Source organism: Desarmillaria tabescens, assembly GCF_030435595.1.
Source record: "Desarmillaria tabescens strain CCBAS 213 chromosome Unknown EV420scaffold_4, whole genome shotgun sequence".
Lineage (NCBI taxonomy): Eukaryota > Fungi > Basidiomycota > Agaricomycetes > Agaricales > Physalacriaceae > Desarmillaria > Desarmillaria tabescens.
In genome coordinates, this window is record NW_026848303.1 from 1,740,654 (window position 1) to 1,754,277 (window position 13,624).

Genomic DNA, 13,624 nt, shown 5'->3' on the forward strand with positions numbered 1-13,624 from the left:
CAAACATACGCTTGGCATATAACCTGGCGGGATCGACGTAAGAACTTGCAAGAACCCAAGCACATTGAATTTGCTCTTCTTCCACGAGGCAAATCCGGAGGAACCCAAGCATCTTGAAAAAGACTTGGCATCCGGTTATTAGACTTCTGCAACTACCCGCGTCATCCCTGTCCGTTTACTGGGCGCTCTTGTGGGTTCTTGGCATCCGATGTCTCGATCAGGGTATTTATGGTATGTATGGCAATCGCCTTCCGTGGGGCCTGTGGACCTACTTTTGCCACGGCCGTTATGCTGAGCCTGATGTACTCGAGTCTGTAGGCTGTTCTCGTCGGCTGCCACGTTGTAGCTCAAGCCCAAGTTTTATCTTTGACGTTCACCCGTGGCTGGCTTGGCTGCAAGCATTCCTTCTGAGTCCGCAGAGGTTTCAAACGAAGCGTCAGTTTCTCGTTCTTTTTTGGTAACAACTGCGCGCTTTATCTGTCCCTTAGGGCTATGTCCTCCGTTGTTTCAACTTGCGCACATAAGACGCACTTATGTCCGGCTTTCAAGAGTGGCGGTCTGTAACTGTTCCGCCGGAGACCTACCGCAGTCTTTTGGCATTCATTTTTTAAAGGCTACCCGACGGAACAACTGCTCTCTTCACTGAATCCCTTAATGTGTTCTCCAAGACACGCACCCTTAGTGCTATTATCAGGTGCTTTTGCGAAGGCATAAGTATCCTTAGACCATTCTAGTTCTACCTTACAAATGATATGGCATCTATCGCGGGACCGACTTGAAGCGTCACTATCCTAGGCTGCCACGTTCGTCAAGAAGCTGCTCTTCCTCTTTCCCGTCTGTTGTTTGGCTTTCTTATGACTGGCAGAATTAAGGATAATATAACCGATGTATCTCACGTCCTGTCGGGCCTCGAAAACTGATGAGATACTTCTGCTCCTATGGTCATCTCTGCCTCTTTTTGTTTAACCTCTGATTTAACCATATCTATGGTGCACTCAAATTCACACTGTGCGTGTACATTCTCCGGAGGGAAAATCTTCGTGAACACCTTCACTTCATCGTATCTATGGCCCGGCCGACTTGCGGACCATTATTGATTTGTCTATATATTATGATACAACTATACGCTCGAACGATCTTGCTTTCACAGTCTTTACAAATATATTCTATGCGACTCATCTTGGGACCGCGGTCTCCCACTAGCATTCCTTCCATAAATCTTTCAAGCCCTGGAATTCTCTGACTACCTAAACATCATGATTCCTCTGCCCTGATTCCTGGGTGCACCCCATAATTTCTCGGCCTTCAGGCGTTCGTGTGTTAGTTCTCAGGCATCTTTTCAGTTAAGCTTACGCGATTGATTTTTAGTCGGTGGTCCGCTTTCTTCGTGTATTGCATCTTTACCTCATTCAGGAATATCGAGTTAATCTTTGCTTCGTTTGTCGCTGTGTCAGCCTGTATCTCTTGAATCATGTATTGGCTATTGGCTTGTGCTTTGAATATCCGCTCTTCCGTAGATGCCCTATCCTGTCTCACGCTGTTGCTTCTCTTCACCATCTTTGTCTCGGTACTCCGTCTGGATTTGTTAAATAAGGGCAAGGTCATTATACCTCAAATCGGCAATTTTTGGTATGGACGTGCAGTTTTGCCTACGGCGATCGTCATTTGCATCTATCTATTGGTTAGTGTCGAAGAGGCCTCTATGTTTCTCTCACGTTCCTTACTTGGAGTAGGTCGTGAAACATTCAGACCGTCGAGACCTTTATACTTGTTCCTTGACCTGGCAGATGCCGCAACGGTGAAGTCCTACGAGCACAAGTGACTATGCAATCCATTCTCACATCTCGGTGTATTCAATTACGATATCCGCCGAATCAGTTCATGTTTCGACATTGACGGACTTTAGCCTGAGTGGTTGGCCAGTGCTTCGCACACCCTCGGCGAATCCCCGTCTGTAACGAACAATAGTCTCGAATCGACTGGTCCCAAGAGCTTGGAAATCCAGGCTCATGTCATTGCGGATGTTCTTCAGACATGCCCTGGGTTGCAACTCTCACGGCGGCTCTCAAACATACAGCTCTTGACCGTAGCGACGGGCCGGGCCCCCAGAATCAATGATTTCGAAGCAGAACGAATGTAATACCCGTTGATGTGCCTTGCCGGCGATGGATTCTGTCATTAACATTTCTGCAACGGAATGTTTCTGGGAGGAGCTGAGTAAGTGAGCGCGCGCTACGGACTTCGATATTCCATCTCAAAGGCCGCTCTTACCCACGCGTTTTTCACGGCCTAATCTTTCGGGCCGTGGTATCTCGGTGAGCCAATAGCGATAGATCCCCGGGCGTGTACAGCTGCTCTGGACTAATCCGACGTGTCCTGTTTGTAGTCCATATGCACTTTGGTACTTCTATCATGAAATTGCACCCGTTCGCAATTCGAAAGCAGCTGTAGTATTCGAGAATACACATCCTGATTCTTTATCCGACAGTCGCAAGATCCTTGTAAATAAACCGGTGTAAGTTCTCATTAAATATGGTAAAAACAAGTGTCCTTCAAGTACTGCGGGTAGTGATGTCCTCGGTCTCTGCCCGAAACATTTGTTCAGTCCCATGGGCGGAATGCATCCAAATGCATCCACCTTCTATCACCACTGAGCAAATACGATATGTCATCAGTCATGGAATCTCGTGCAACGTAAGGGAAGTGGGGGCGAGAAATCAATTCCGGGATAGTTAAGTACCTTGACCACATTGTCTTTTGAACCGGGTTATTATAGCCTGGAATGGGTAGGCATCCTCGACTTTTTTAGTGTGGGGAGGGATACCTATTATAAGTAAAGGCTCAGTTCGAAGACTTGATGAACAAATGAGATGGCTGTTTACAATAGATCTCAACGGCAGTAGAGCACTACTAGCCTGCAACAGAAAGATCGGTCTATAACCCTTCATGGCCAGTTAAACGATCACACCCCCTCCACTAAAAAATGAGGGCCAGCCTGTGCCTTGGATTAAGCCCCGAGAAATCAGAGTATTTCTCCGTCGTGGGATGCAATCGGAACCGATTGCCAAGAAGCAGGCATGGGGCTATTTTTATACCGCGTCGCGGCGTAGCATCCTAAAGCGTCACGTGGCGTGAGATCATTCAAAGTTCACCTCTTGGCACTTTACGCCTACGACCTCCTTTGAGAATGTCCCGTTATCCGACTACGCTGGACCCTGCGACGACACCGACCAAGGCGCAGAAGAATAGAGCAAGGAGAGAACCTTCAGGTGTATTCTCCCTGTTCCAGGCCCCCCAAATCCAACAGTTCAAGGAGGCATTTCAGTTGATTGATCACGACAAAGACGGATGGGTTGGCGAGAGCGATTTGAAGGAGATTTTTGGGAGTCTGGGTGTGTCATGGATTAGCTGCATCAGAAATGTTACTGAGATATACTACAGGAATCCAACCGTCACCAGAGATGATGCAAGAGCTGCTACTGGCCCGACCAGGAGAGACGATCGTTGGCGAACGCGGGGTGAACTTTACGATGTTCTTGACAATGATGAGTGAACGGCTGTTTGAGTTTGATCCGGAGCAGGAGCTGGTAGAGGCGTTCGAATGTTTTGATGAGAATGACAGCGGCTTGGTTAAGGTTGAAGAGATGAGGAAGTGGCTGGGCGAGCTGGGAGACAGGATGGATGACCGCGAGGTGTGTCACTTCATGTTATTGGGTGCTGAAAATATTGACTGTTACAGATTGACCGGCTGCTTAAAGGGCCATTTACGGATCGACAGGGTAACTTTAATTATCGTGAATGGGTCAAAGTGCTCCGGATAAATGGCGAGGAGGAGGAGAACAAGATATGATACTATGAGAAAGCTAACTCTTGCGTTAGTTTACGGACTTGTAAGACCCTCCTCTTCCGTGCCAAGCTACGGTGTTGAACACAGCAACTATTACGATCATGTGATGCCATTACTTACAGTATTGAGAACCAGATCAACAAAGACCTAAGATATACGGTAAGACCTAGACCGCCAAGGTTTCGCCTCCACTGCCTTTCGAAGGCGAAACCTGCCGAACTAGAACAATCGCGTTACCCTCAATCAAATTCGTAGAAAATACATCAGGTTTGTGGCTGATGAATTCGGGTACACTTGCAGTATTGCGACGTCATCTCGAATATTCGGTTCGAATTGCGAGTGCTGGGCTAATTGCCGTGGTTCTGAAGAAGGGATTGTGGGAGAGGATAATTCATTCAAACGCCTGCTTTGATTGACGTAAGTGTATAAGCTCGACGACCGGAACCTCGATTGCCGGCCGCGGGTGGCTCTACATCACGGTCATGGTTTTGAGGCGTTCGAAGTCGCTGCCAAAATCATGCGAATGGCGTTGAACCATAAGCAGGGGTAGGCGGAACTTGGTTGTATTCACTGTATCTACCGAGGTAACGGTTGGAATACTCTTCTCTGCTGGAAGACTATTACACTGAGTGAAGGGGATCTTCCGAAGAGGATGGACGGTTGATTTGTAGACAGATTAGCATAATCCGATATTGAAAACCAAGTCAGACTTGGCAAGGGGCCAAGCCAATCGGAGATAGATACCATTTTAAGAATGACTGTTTTGGAAAGGGCTTGGCCGGCCAAGAGTTCTTGGTTATTGATCGACTTGGCGGTGTGGAATCCCTGCCAAGCATAACTCCGGGCAAGCTTGGCGTCCACGCTATAAGTATGTCAAAAATGGCCCACCCTGACAATTCTTCTATTTGGCCCCAGTCCGTCCAGTTCGACAGCCGTCTCCTCGTCCCCCTTGACGTTCTCCAGCAGCAGGCCTATCTTCACATGTCACCCCTTCCCCCGTCCCCCATGTCATCTACTTCCCCTCCCCCAGCAGAATCGGATCCTGCACCGACTCACCGGTGTCTCTGGCAGGACTGTACCCAGTCCTTTGGTGATCCTGAGCAGCTCTACAATCATCTTTGCAACGAACACATTGGCCGCAAGAGTACTAATAACCTCTGTCTTACTTGCAAGTGGAAGGACTGCGGGACGTCCTGTGCCAAGCGAGACCATATTACCAGCCATCTCCGAGGTATGTTTAGAGCTCTTTAGTGACTTTGTCTGATCATTATTCGGCAGTGCATACCCCACTGAAGCCCCATTCCTGCGAGGTATGCTGCCCACTTGCTTACTCATGTGCCTACTTCTCACAGCCTGCAGATATGTCAGAAATCATTCAAGCGACCTCAGGATCTCAAGAAACACGAAAAGATTCATACAGAGGAGCACCATGTGCAGCACAAACATTCAAAGGCCATCACCGTTGTTGACCCCGTCTACGTCAGCAGAGTCCGTGGCGGTGAAGACCCGAAAAAGCAGTTGAGAGTGCCCAGTGCTCGCTCGACCTCCCACTCTTCGTCAGCCTCTGAAGGTGGGTAGTCTATTGCAGCACCCACTCTACCTTTACTGATTATGCTGTGTCTAGTCTCTCACTTTGGCCTTCTCCCTACTCCATCTCCAGAATTGCCTCATCAGGCTGCCCACCATGTCTCGCCCTCAGACGACATCCATATGCTGCATAACCAGCTGCCGTCATGGGAGGTCCTGCGTACGGAGGACCCGCCGGTTTCAGCAGGCTCGAAGCGCTCGCATGACTACAATGTCGATGACTTCTTCACCGACATGAAAAAGAGGCGCGTAAATCCGTCGTATGACCCCCGCATGGCTGAGCGCCTCAACAACCTCAGCTTCGCCGGACACAACTTTAATCCACGTTCAGTGTCTGTCGAGATCCGCTCTCCCGAGGAGCTCGCAGCAGTCAACGAATTTTTGGTCACTCTCGGCAGGAATGTTGCCGGCCGCCCCCAGCAGCCATCCCCGCCTTCTACTACCGCTGCCGCCTTCCCGCCCGACTATTTTGATCCAGTCTCGCTTTCCCAGCTCGGACTTGCCGGAATGCCGGGAATGCCGCCTTCTCATACGCACTATTCCCCAGAACCCGCACCATATCCGACTAATTCCCCGCCTCAACAATACGCCAACTACTCTACCCAGCGGTATCCATCGCTTGCCGAGTACCCGCCCTCTACTGATTATCATCGACGCACCCCATCTGTCTCCTCTGCGCGTTACATATCCGGCGGGCCTTACCACCCATCTCCGCCTTCAGAGCACAGCACCACGCCGCCTCTTGACTTTGATTACATCCGTGCTTCTCGCGGCCCTCCGCCGGCAGCAACGATCTCTCCCGTAGAGTACATGAACAAGGCTATGCGGCCTATGGTACCGCTTAAATCGGTGCCAACAGCGTCCAAACCAACCCCTGTTGAGCCCAAGCTCATGCGGGACATGCATCGTGGACCTCCCGCTAAGCTCACTTCATCTTCATCCTCTTCTTCCACTGCTTCTTCCACGCCGTCTTCCCCGGAGAGAAAGAAGAGCTCTTTGTACCCTCTCCTTACTTCGGGTGATGCTCAATATAAACTAGCTCCACTCGCGTCGTCGTCATCGGAAAAGACGCTTCCTGGAATCCGAAGCATAAGCGACGACCTCTCCCGGATTGAACTTGGCGCAAAGCGCGAGATCACGTCCGAAGAGAGGCGGCATCATGCCGAACTAATTAAGGATCTGCTGGTTAGCATTAACTTTGATTATAAGCGTCGCTACGGCACACCGAAAACGGCCAAGAAGGACCGAATTGTGGAACGCGATGTTGAGATGGTTGCTGTTTAATGCGGGACGTGGAGCAGAAGGACTCTTCTTATTTACTTTGCTTCGATCTGTTTATTGTATTGTGCAAATAACTTTTGGAGTGTACATTACAATTCTATGTATAAATTATCATGGAAGGTCAATTCATATATTATTCATTGACACCTTTAAAATTTGACGTTGGGCTCACGTATATCTCACTACAGAAGGGAGTACAATAAAAATACAGCATGATATAAAAAACTGTCCGCTATGCATACTGTAAGAATCTCAGCTTCTGTTCTTTAGAGTTAACTTGATTTTCGGCTTTGATGCTGCAGGCTCCTCTACGTCTTGTGCAGACGTGCTGGTAGCCAAAGGTGATGGCGCAAAAGGCGTATTGAACCCGAGATTGGGAGTGTTGGTCGTGGGCGGTGGAGGGCTTCCCGCAGGTCCCGCCACTACAGGCGCCGCACCGCTATTAAACTCTGCCCACCTGGGACATTTCCTATTTGTTTCTAGAAAGAGCCGGTCAGCATCAGCGATCATCCAAAAATATAAAACCCCCACTCATATGCCCCATCTGTCCACAATGTCCGCATCTCCTCGTCGTATCAGGTTTCAAAGGCCTATTCAGAGTCATTGGCGTCCCACCCTCTTTCACTATCTTCGCGTTCTTTCTATGCAAGCGCCTCTCCTGGTTCTTCTTCATCCTGGCAATTTCCTCTTCGAGCCTCTTCTTCGCCCGTTTATCCTTATCTGCATCTCCTGTGGGAGCCAGGCTGTCGGCCATTGTGGCCTCCTCCTCCAAGAGCTGCTTCCCTCGCACGTAAGCACGTATAACGCCCGGGTCTCGAATAATCTCAGTTTGCCATTCCCCATCCATCAACCGCTTGATCCTCAGTACTCGCCGGCCGCCGTCGGGTCCCACACTCATGTCGCGCTCGACGGATGAGGTCCGACTAGGACCAGGTGCAGGCGAGCCAGGTGCCGCGGTAGTCGCAAATCCAGATCCGTAGGAATTGTGCGCCTTTTTGGCTTGAGCCTCCTTTTCGTTTTCCTTGTATCTTCTCTTATCCTCCTCCGTCAACACCGGCTCGTCCTTCCGACTCAGGGAATCGAATTGAGCCTTCCATATCCGTTCAATCTCAGAACGATATATTTGTTGCTGCTCGGCGACGTTATAACGGTGGGCAGATTTTGGCCGGTTCTCAGCCTCGGCTGCAATGACAATTGAGTCGTGGAAGTGTAAAGAGACAAAGGAGACAAACCCATTTTCTGCTCGTAATCTTCCCCCGCTTTAACGAATATTTCCTTCATCGATATCCGGATAAAGCTAAAAGCCTCTCCTCTTCCAGATGGATCACCCTCACCATGCAACCTCAACATTGCCTTCGCCTGGGTTGCAAACAAGAAATTCTTTGTTGTGATCCATGGCGCCAACTGCTGCTCGACCGAAAGATTCGATTCATCACCATCAGCTGCGTCCGCAGTCTGACTATAACCGGAGTCTTGCAAGTGCCGTTGGCCAACCTGCATACTCTCCGTAAGTACAACCTGCTCCGGTCCGACCATCTTCAGCATCTCAGCATCACTTGGAATGGACAAATTGGGTTTGAGCCTCCAAAATCCCTGATGAGGTCCCCTACGATGATATTCCATAAATTCTTTCAACCTTTGTCGCATCTGCAGCTCGTTCTGATCTGGAAAGTATTTCATCAGCCTTGATATCTTCAGTCGTTCCTCTTGACTTTTTCGGAGGAGTTTGAATGCAATGATCTGCAGTCTGTACTTGATCGTGTTTGTGATTTTGCGTGAATGAGGTCCAGGAACTTCGGTGACCGGATACGTCTGCCCAACGACGAAGAGATTTTTGATCTCCCGGATGAAATACTTTGTATCACCTTTGACGGTATGGTGGATTACGAGGAAATCGGTAGGGTAAGGTTTATGTCGGAAAAGAGGTGCCCGGATTAGGTTGTTGTACAATGCAGGCATTGTTTGTCCTGGATAGACGTAACCGAATTTCATGAACGGAGAATCATCTTGAGGTTCAAGAACGAAGGGAACACCCAAGTCATACTTGGGTATATGTTCATCCTTCTCATCCTTCTTCCTGTAATAATTCACCAGCGCACTACCCATGCCAAAGTTAGATATTATAGGGGGGTGCTCTTCCTGCGTCTCGTGAGTGAGAACAATCCATATGACAAATCAAAACGACCTACTGAATATTCCCAGAGAACAAAGTTGCTGGTGTCTCGAAGACTGAGATCACTGGTATTATGCAGACCCTCTCCAACATTTCCACCTTTTCCGAGCCGCCGACCAGCTTTATCTTTCTTTTTCTTAGCCGTACGAACCTTGCTAAACCGTAATTCGATATTCGAAGGAAACTGCAACGCTGGACGATGGAAAGAACGAGCTTCTTGTTTGGACAGCCGGGTCTTGTACTTCAGAGGAAGTCAGATCAAAAATCCTCGTTGAATACGAACAAATAAAGACGCACAAATGGCAACTGCAGTTTCTGTGCAGGATAGGCATGCTCCACAGACAATTGACCAAAGGTTTGGCGGACACGATGGCGCCCGTCCTTGGAAATTTCGTAAAAGTGGTCGTTTGAGAGATTGAACTTGTCACGAATGCCTGCGTCTGTTCTGAGCCTCTTCCGGGGCCTCGCCATTTCAGCTACAAAACATTGGTTGAGTGTCACACTTGGAAAGACAGACGACGAACCTGTTCTATCTTCGGGAATAACGTCATCTTCGTGATTGAATTCTAGTTGGGTGAAATCACGGAATGGCGCGCGAGGACTCCATATAATACTTTGCGTCCATGCACCAGATTCCAACGCTTTGTTTACTGGTGTCGTAAGGTTATTTTCTGGTAGGCCATTACTGCGTGAGAACGTCTTTTCCGGCTCGTATATGATCTGGTCCTCCCAATTCGACAACAGGACGAGGTCGAAACTTCGATCATGAAGGGGTAGTGATATAGGAACGTTCGTTTTGTCACGTTCCTGAGGTAGGATGGGTATGTAAAGTGATGAGAACAGTTTATAAACACACCTCAAGTGCCTTGCGAAGGTCGACTTCGACACTCCCAGCAGAAACAACAGCCTCGACACGCTTATTCTCGACTTGCCGCTTCGTGTCGCCTACAACTGCCTCAAGGAATGCTTTGGGTACCTCCTTCCTCCGGGGATACACAGTTTCGACTGAAAGGATCCTCAGCGTCTTCTTACAGACATAGGGTAAGGGAACTCACTGTGGAAAGGTCTCTTGGCGAGCCTCGACTTGTTTACCTGTGTACCCTTTGAATAGCTCACTGAAATCGAGTATTTTGTCCTTCTGGAAAGCCGGAAATCGCTCGTACACACTCTTGGGTCTTTCCACGAGTCGCTTCACTATTCGCACCCGCTTCTGTTTCTGCTTTATGGCATCTGGAGAATGAAGCTCTGTCTTGACCGCTGGAGTTTCCATGTCTTCATCCTGCATCTCTTGGTCAATTTGGGACTCCCAATCTTCACCCTGATCATTCCCAATGGCCTCGTCATCCTCATCATAGTTCTCGTTGTAGATCTGACCGGAGTTCAAGCTTGGCAAACCGGAAATTCCAAGTTGGTTTGAGAGACCCGAACCGCTAGGTAGGGACATGCCATCGAGAAGATGGTTGAGAGAGAATCCGGTGAGCGCAGATATGGCATCGCTTTCGTCCTTGTTATCTGCCATGATGATGAAAGCTCCGACGGCTACTGCCCTGTGGATGTTCGTTAGCAAGGTGGTCACTAAGTGCGCACTAATTAAAGCTCTTAGAAAACATAAGCAAATATCCAAGTAAGGAAGCTACTACGTCAAAGCTTAAGACGGTTAAGACGCGTCGCGACTGTCACCTACCATCATCTTCCGAACAGCATGAATAAACATCTTACCACAGAAATAGAGGCGAGTCGAATTTCAGGAAACTTAATTACCTGAAACATTTATGCCGGCATGCTCAGAAATTCCGCACGGACCTAGCAAGCTCAGCAGAGGATATCGCCTTTCGAATATTCCCTTCCAAGGTATTGCTTTTGCACACTCGTCCAATATCGTTATGCAGCCAATTGACATGTCAAGACAGATATTGTAAATTGTAGATATATCGTCTTTCTAGCGCTAAATCGAGAGCAGGGAGCTGCAAGAGATGATCCAGTCGTTCGATTCGTCTTCTTCGCCTTTCCACCCGTCTCACGCCTTCGACGACAATCCGATGCAACAGTATACCCTCCTCCTGACAGCCATCCTCTCTGAAGAACCTCCAAACAAAAAGCGTCGACTATCTGGTCCAACTGATAACAATGCCTACAGTAATGCTCGCTCCACCAACACCGTTGTAGCGAACAGGCATATATCCGGTCTACATGCGATCATCAAACGGGAGTGCGAGCAATTATCGTCCACGGTCGTATGTCGCCTATCTTCGTCCATCATGCGCTTGCTAATTTGACGCGTCAGGATCAAGTGAAAATGTGGATAACTCTGACGATGCCAAAGTTCGTGACGTCTTGGTCCTTTCACTTTTGTCTTATTTCTGACATTTCATATACAGGATCGAAGAGTACGTGCTCTGTACCCATTTTCGCCTTCGGATAAACCATAGTTCCATTCTTCTAGCGGTGATAATTTTGGTTGGCGCTCATTTTGCGAATTCTACGGCGTATGCTCACCAGGTTACCAGGGGTTCAAATCCAAGAAGGTTGTCTTGGCATCTAATGGTTACATCTTTTTTAACATTGCTGGTTCAGAGGTCCTTTCCGAACTGCATCGTGCACAAGAAAGTGCATATAACCTACGTGACAGTGCTCGTCAAGATTACATCACCAGGACAAAGCTATGCTCTAAGCTGATCAAGTATCCCAACGTAGAAGACTACACGGTATGGCGAGTCCCTTATGTATTCTTTAGAAACTCAATAATTGCCCCAGTTGGCTTTGAAAGAACATGATGAAAAGCAGATTTATTTTTCCCGTCAGCACATTATAGATATCCGCAACATGTATGCGTCACTGATGGACCTCATACAAAAGAACATTACCAAGGTCTGCGGTTCATTGATACCTGTGAGTTCAATTACTTGACCAGACTTGTAGATTCGCGCCCCAAAGACAAACAACAGTCGTGCACTCTATTAGAATGTTTCCTATGCCGCTCTAATCTAACTACCAGTTCGAAACCCACTAAACAGAGATAGTCTTGTACACATCAAAGCCATCGGCGCCCGTACCGATGACGCTCCCAGGTATCTGAGGATGCCAGTGAGCTTCTTTTACGTTTTGCTGATGGTGAGAGAACAGCAGTTGGGGCGGTACATTCTGCTCGCCGGAAGAATCGGCTGCTCCCATTTCATCATCGTCTTGCTCGACCGCAAGGTCCCAAAGGGTGACTTGATCATCGGCAGATGATGCTAGGAACATAGAATCCTCCGTTGGATGCCATTCGATAGACGTTATAGGTGCCTTGTGCCAATTAAAAGAAGCAATAGGCGCAGAAACTGGGCCATTTGTGCTACAATCTGAAATCAGGCCTAATGCAGAAAATGAGACGTAGGTACTCGCCTTTTTTTCTTCATGTTACGGAAATCCCAGACTTTTATTCCACCTTCATCTCCGCCGCTGAGAAGAAGATAAGTTGTTGATTTATTCCAGCTGATCACATTCACGTCGCCGTCATGGGCCTCATCGATACTAGCAACACTTTTACGTCCTTTGCTTCGTACATCCCAGACCTGTATCGTTTTGTCGGCTGAGCATGATGCAAACACCGTTGGCTCTGAAGGGCTCCATTGGATATCTTCGACACTCGATGTGTGAGATGTAAAAGGCTGTGAAAGGGCGTTAAAACCAGAAGGCGCAGATGTTGTCAGGTAAATTTTGGAGTGAATGTCGCCGGTTAACAAGCGCAACGAGGAAGGGCCTGAAGCAGCCCAGTCCATTGCAAACCCTTCTGCTCTACCATGGGAATTTACAGTAAAAACGGGCGACTGCGTTCGATCTTTATTCCCTGCATACCCGGGTACATCGAGTGATTCGATGAGCGGTCGAACATCCCATATGTGCACCTTACCCGTCTCTGCCCACGTTGCAACGTGATAGGGCTGAGAAACGGGAGGTAGAGGAGTGGAGGGGGGAAGTGGTTGTGCTCGTATCCGGTTAACACCGCCGACATGAGGGACAGATCGATATTCAAGCACTGGATCTTCATCAAGTCTGTCGTCGTCTTCGTCGTCGTCATCCTCTGAGTCCGAGTCGCCTGGGTACAAGTCAGATGGCATACTATGGCAACATAGCATCTGACCAACCGTTTTTCTGTGTTTTGTGTAACGAACTCAATTTGCAAACTCGAAGTTCGTTTTTTTTCATTGTTTCTCCTTGAGCTCCAGTCACAAAGTAAGCTGTGGTCGGAAAGCTTTGCCTCTCGTCGCCAAGGCTGTCCCGTAGAATGTCAAAAGACAGACTGGGATAATCAACGCCCATGGAATGTCGCATAAGATACACGGAATCATCAGCTTCCAATATTTCGTCTTCGCCCAGAGTATGGTATCCAGGAATAAAAACTTGGTCGGGCGGAGATTGCTCTTCAGAGTCTTCGACTGCAGGAACTGACTTCATCGTCGATTTCCATCGCTGCTTCATTCATAAACAAAAGTAGCTCAGCATGAAAAATGATATTATTCACCATTTTCATCGTCATTTTGCTCCTCATCGACCACTTCTTCGTCGCTTTCAATCTCATCCTCCCAAGCATCTTCAAATTCGCCCATCTCTTCGTTGGGTGCCGTTCCGCGCTTCATTCGACTTCCGGAGGCTTTTGCAAACTGGTTGTCCATTGTCCTCGGCACTGGGGATCACTTCGGTAGCGGAACGTTTTGACATTGGGGACAGGCGCAGGGAATAATGAGATGCGGTTA

General features: G+C 48.5%; 6 protein-coding genes across 6 annotated transcripts; 3 read left to right on the forward strand and 3 right to left on the reverse strand.

Moving 5' to 3' along the window:
• Positions 1 to 2,429: 2,429 nt before the first annotated feature.
• On the reverse strand, positions 2,430 to 3,070 carry EV420DRAFT_1511489 (uncharacterized protein). Its single transcript, XM_060471578.1, has one exon. It carries the CDS (start codon positions 2,946 to 2,948, stop codon positions 2,733 to 2,735), a length of 216 nt encoding a protein of 71 aa, XP_060337231.1. The 5' UTR covers positions 2,949 to 3,070; the 3' UTR covers positions 2,430 to 2,732.
• On the forward strand, positions 3,069 to 4,137 carry EV420DRAFT_828787 (uncharacterized protein). The gene is made up of 3 exons (XM_060483627.1): positions 3,069 to 3,392; positions 3,442 to 3,692; positions 3,740 to 4,137. The coding sequence occupies exons 1-3, from the start codon at positions 3,188 to 3,190 to the stop codon at positions 3,848 to 3,850; spliced, it is 567 nt and encodes a 188-aa protein (XP_060337232.1). The 5' UTR covers positions 3,069 to 3,187; the 3' UTR covers positions 3,851 to 4,137.
• Positions 4,138 to 4,852: 715 nt separating this feature from the next.
• Positions 4,853 to 6,718, forward strand: EV420DRAFT_1261623 (transcription factor PacC; the record flags this gene model as incomplete). Its single annotated transcript, XM_060467082.1, has 4 exons — positions 4,853 to 5,078; positions 5,126 to 5,157; positions 5,207 to 5,417; positions 5,472 to 6,718. 4 exons carry the CDS (start codon positions 4,853 to 4,855, stop codon positions 6,716 to 6,718), a joined length of 1,716 nt encoding a protein of 571 aa, XP_060337233.1.
• A 247-nt stretch (positions 6,719 to 6,965) lies between these two features.
• EV420DRAFT_1511494 (TAF1 transcription initiation factor TFIID subunit TAF1) lies at positions 6,966 to 10,494 on the reverse strand. The gene is made up of 7 exons (XM_060471579.1): positions 9,944 to 10,494; positions 9,745 to 9,904; positions 9,413 to 9,695; positions 9,186 to 9,364; positions 8,905 to 9,129; positions 7,948 to 8,854; positions 6,966 to 7,897 (listed from the first exon to the last, which is right to left on the reverse strand). The coding sequence occupies exons 1-7, from the start codon at positions 10,405 to 10,407 to the stop codon at positions 7,215 to 7,217; spliced, it is 2,901 nt and encodes a 966-aa protein (XP_060337234.1). The 5' UTR covers positions 10,408 to 10,494; the 3' UTR covers positions 6,966 to 7,214.
• A 166-nt stretch (positions 10,495 to 10,660) lies between these two features.
• Positions 10,661 to 11,849, forward strand: EV420DRAFT_1636986 (proteasome activator pa28, REG alpha/beta subunit; the record flags this gene model as incomplete). The annotated part of the gene is made up of 7 exons (XM_060476654.1): positions 10,661 to 10,803; positions 10,849 to 11,122; positions 11,173 to 11,214; positions 11,267 to 11,275; positions 11,396 to 11,593; positions 11,643 to 11,756; positions 11,808 to 11,849. 7 exons carry the CDS (start codon positions 10,661 to 10,663, stop codon positions 11,847 to 11,849), a joined length of 822 nt encoding a protein of 273 aa, XP_060337235.1.
• A 45-nt stretch (positions 11,850 to 11,894) lies between these two features.
• On the reverse strand, positions 11,895 to 13,543 carry EV420DRAFT_1261551 (WD40-repeat-containing domain protein; the record flags this gene model as incomplete). Its single annotated transcript, XM_060467074.1, has 4 exons — positions 11,895 to 12,222; positions 12,261 to 12,966; positions 13,016 to 13,315; positions 13,393 to 13,543. 4 exons carry the CDS (start codon positions 13,541 to 13,543, stop codon positions 11,895 to 11,897), a joined length of 1,485 nt encoding a protein of 494 aa, XP_060337236.1.
• Positions 13,544 to 13,624: the final 81 nt, after the last annotated feature.

Coding starts and splice junctions, on each gene's coding strand:
- EV420DRAFT_1511489 (XM_060471578.1), bottom strand. CDS start 2,948: ATGAAGGGTTATAGACCGATCTTTCTGTTGCAGGCTAGTAGTGCTCTA.
- EV420DRAFT_1511494 (XM_060471579.1), bottom strand. CDS start 10,407: ATGGCAGATAACAAGGACGAAAGCGATGCCATATCTGCGCTCACCGGA. Junction 9,696..9,744: donor ACCTTCGCAAGGCACTTGAG/GTGTGTTTATAA, acceptor ATCCTACCTCAG/GAACGTGACAAAACGAACGT. Junction 7,898..7,947: donor AGATTACGAGCAGAAAATGG/GTTTGTCTCCTT, acceptor TTGTCATTGCAG/CCGAGGCTGAGAACCGGCCA.
- EV420DRAFT_828787 (XM_060483627.1), top strand. CDS start 3,188: ATGTCCCGTTATCCGACTACGCTGGACCCTGCGACGACACCGACCAAG. Junction 3,393..3,441: donor GGAGATTTTTGGGAGTCTGG/GTGTGTCATGGA, acceptor GATATACTACAG/GAATCCAACCGTCACCAGAG. Junction 3,693..3,739: donor ACAGGATGGATGACCGCGAG/GTGTGTCACTTC, acceptor TGACTGTTACAG/ATTGACCGGCTGCTTAAAGG.